At 39.0% G+C, this 1,125-nt stretch overlaps 1 protein-coding gene across 1 annotated transcript; it reads left to right on the top strand.

The window, feature by feature from the left end:
- Window positions 1–67: 67 nt before the first annotated feature.
- Window positions 68–1,044, top strand: LOC105563127 (the record flags this gene model as incomplete). The annotated part of the gene is made up of 1 exon (XM_012014495.1): window positions 68–1,044. A coding segment is annotated over one exon (977 nt), but the record flags the coding sequence as incomplete, so codon positions are not given.
- Window positions 1,045–1,125: the final 81 nt, after the last annotated feature.

Below are 1,125 nucleotides of genomic sequence, written 5' to 3'. Positions count from 1 at the left end.
ATCGGAGACAGGAGACTGATGCTCATAGACATTCTCAGCAGAGATTGAATGAAAATGATGAGGACAGGTCACGGAGACTAGAGACTGATGCTCATAGACATGCTCAGCAGAGGTTGGATGAAAATGATGATGAAAGGTCTCAACGACAGGAGGCTGATGCTCAGAGACATGCTCAGCAGAGGGTCGATGAAAATGATGATGATAGGTCACGCAGACAGGAGGCTGATGCACAAAGACATGCACAGCAGAGGGTGGATGAAAATGTTGAGGAAAGGTCACAAAGACAGGAAATTGATGCACAGAGACATGATAATAGAAGACGCCAAGCCAAGGAAATGAATTATCAGATTGCGTTAATTGATAAAGGAAATGAAATTAATGTTCCTGTTCACAGATTGGGGAAAATGTGTATTAAATGCAAATTTTGTAAATCATTGAATTTTGAGTGTGAAAAGCCCAAGGATGGAAAATTTACATATTGCTGTCAAAAGGGCAAGGTTATATTAAAGCCAATAGATTTGCCTGATTTTCTTAGGAAATTATACATGGGAAATGATAGATTATCAAAGAATTTCATGGATAATATACGATCATATAATAGCGCGTTAGCTATGGCTTCAATGGGCGCACCAAGCAATAGGAATCCAATGGATGTTGTGAACCATGCTCCTTATTGCTTAAAGATTCATGGTCAATATCATCATTTGACATCTACGGCAATGCGCCCAGGAGATGGGCAAGCCCCACGTTATGCACAACTTTATTTTCTGGATACAGAAGAAGCTGTTAATTACAGAATGAATAACGAAGCCAATCAGGGGTGTGATCAAGAACTAATGAAAGATCTGTCGGTATTCATGGTCAAAAACAATGAACTTGCAAAAACATTTAGGATGATGCGTGAGGTAGAAAGAGATCTGAATCCGAGAGGCACAGAGGTTCCAAACTTAATGTTGTGCTTTAGAAATGATCCAAAACTAGATCAAAGAAGATATAATGCTCCACGAGCTAATGAAATAGCAGTTGTTTTTCAGAATGTAGATGGTGAGCCTCCATTCGAGAGAGACATTCGAATTTATAACAAAAATTCGAACGATGTCCAACAAATTTCAATTCTGGATAGAA

This window comes from Vollenhovia emeryi, unplaced genomic scaffold (genome assembly GCF_000949405.1).
Source record: "Vollenhovia emeryi isolate VEMERY1.0 unplaced genomic scaffold, V.emery_V1.0 DF951145.1, whole genome shotgun sequence".
In the NCBI taxonomy this organism is placed as follows: Eukaryota; Metazoa; Arthropoda; class Insecta; order Hymenoptera; family Formicidae; genus Vollenhovia; species Vollenhovia emeryi.
Note: the sequence above shows the minus strand (reverse complement) of the source record. Positions and strands in the feature narration are given on the sequence as shown.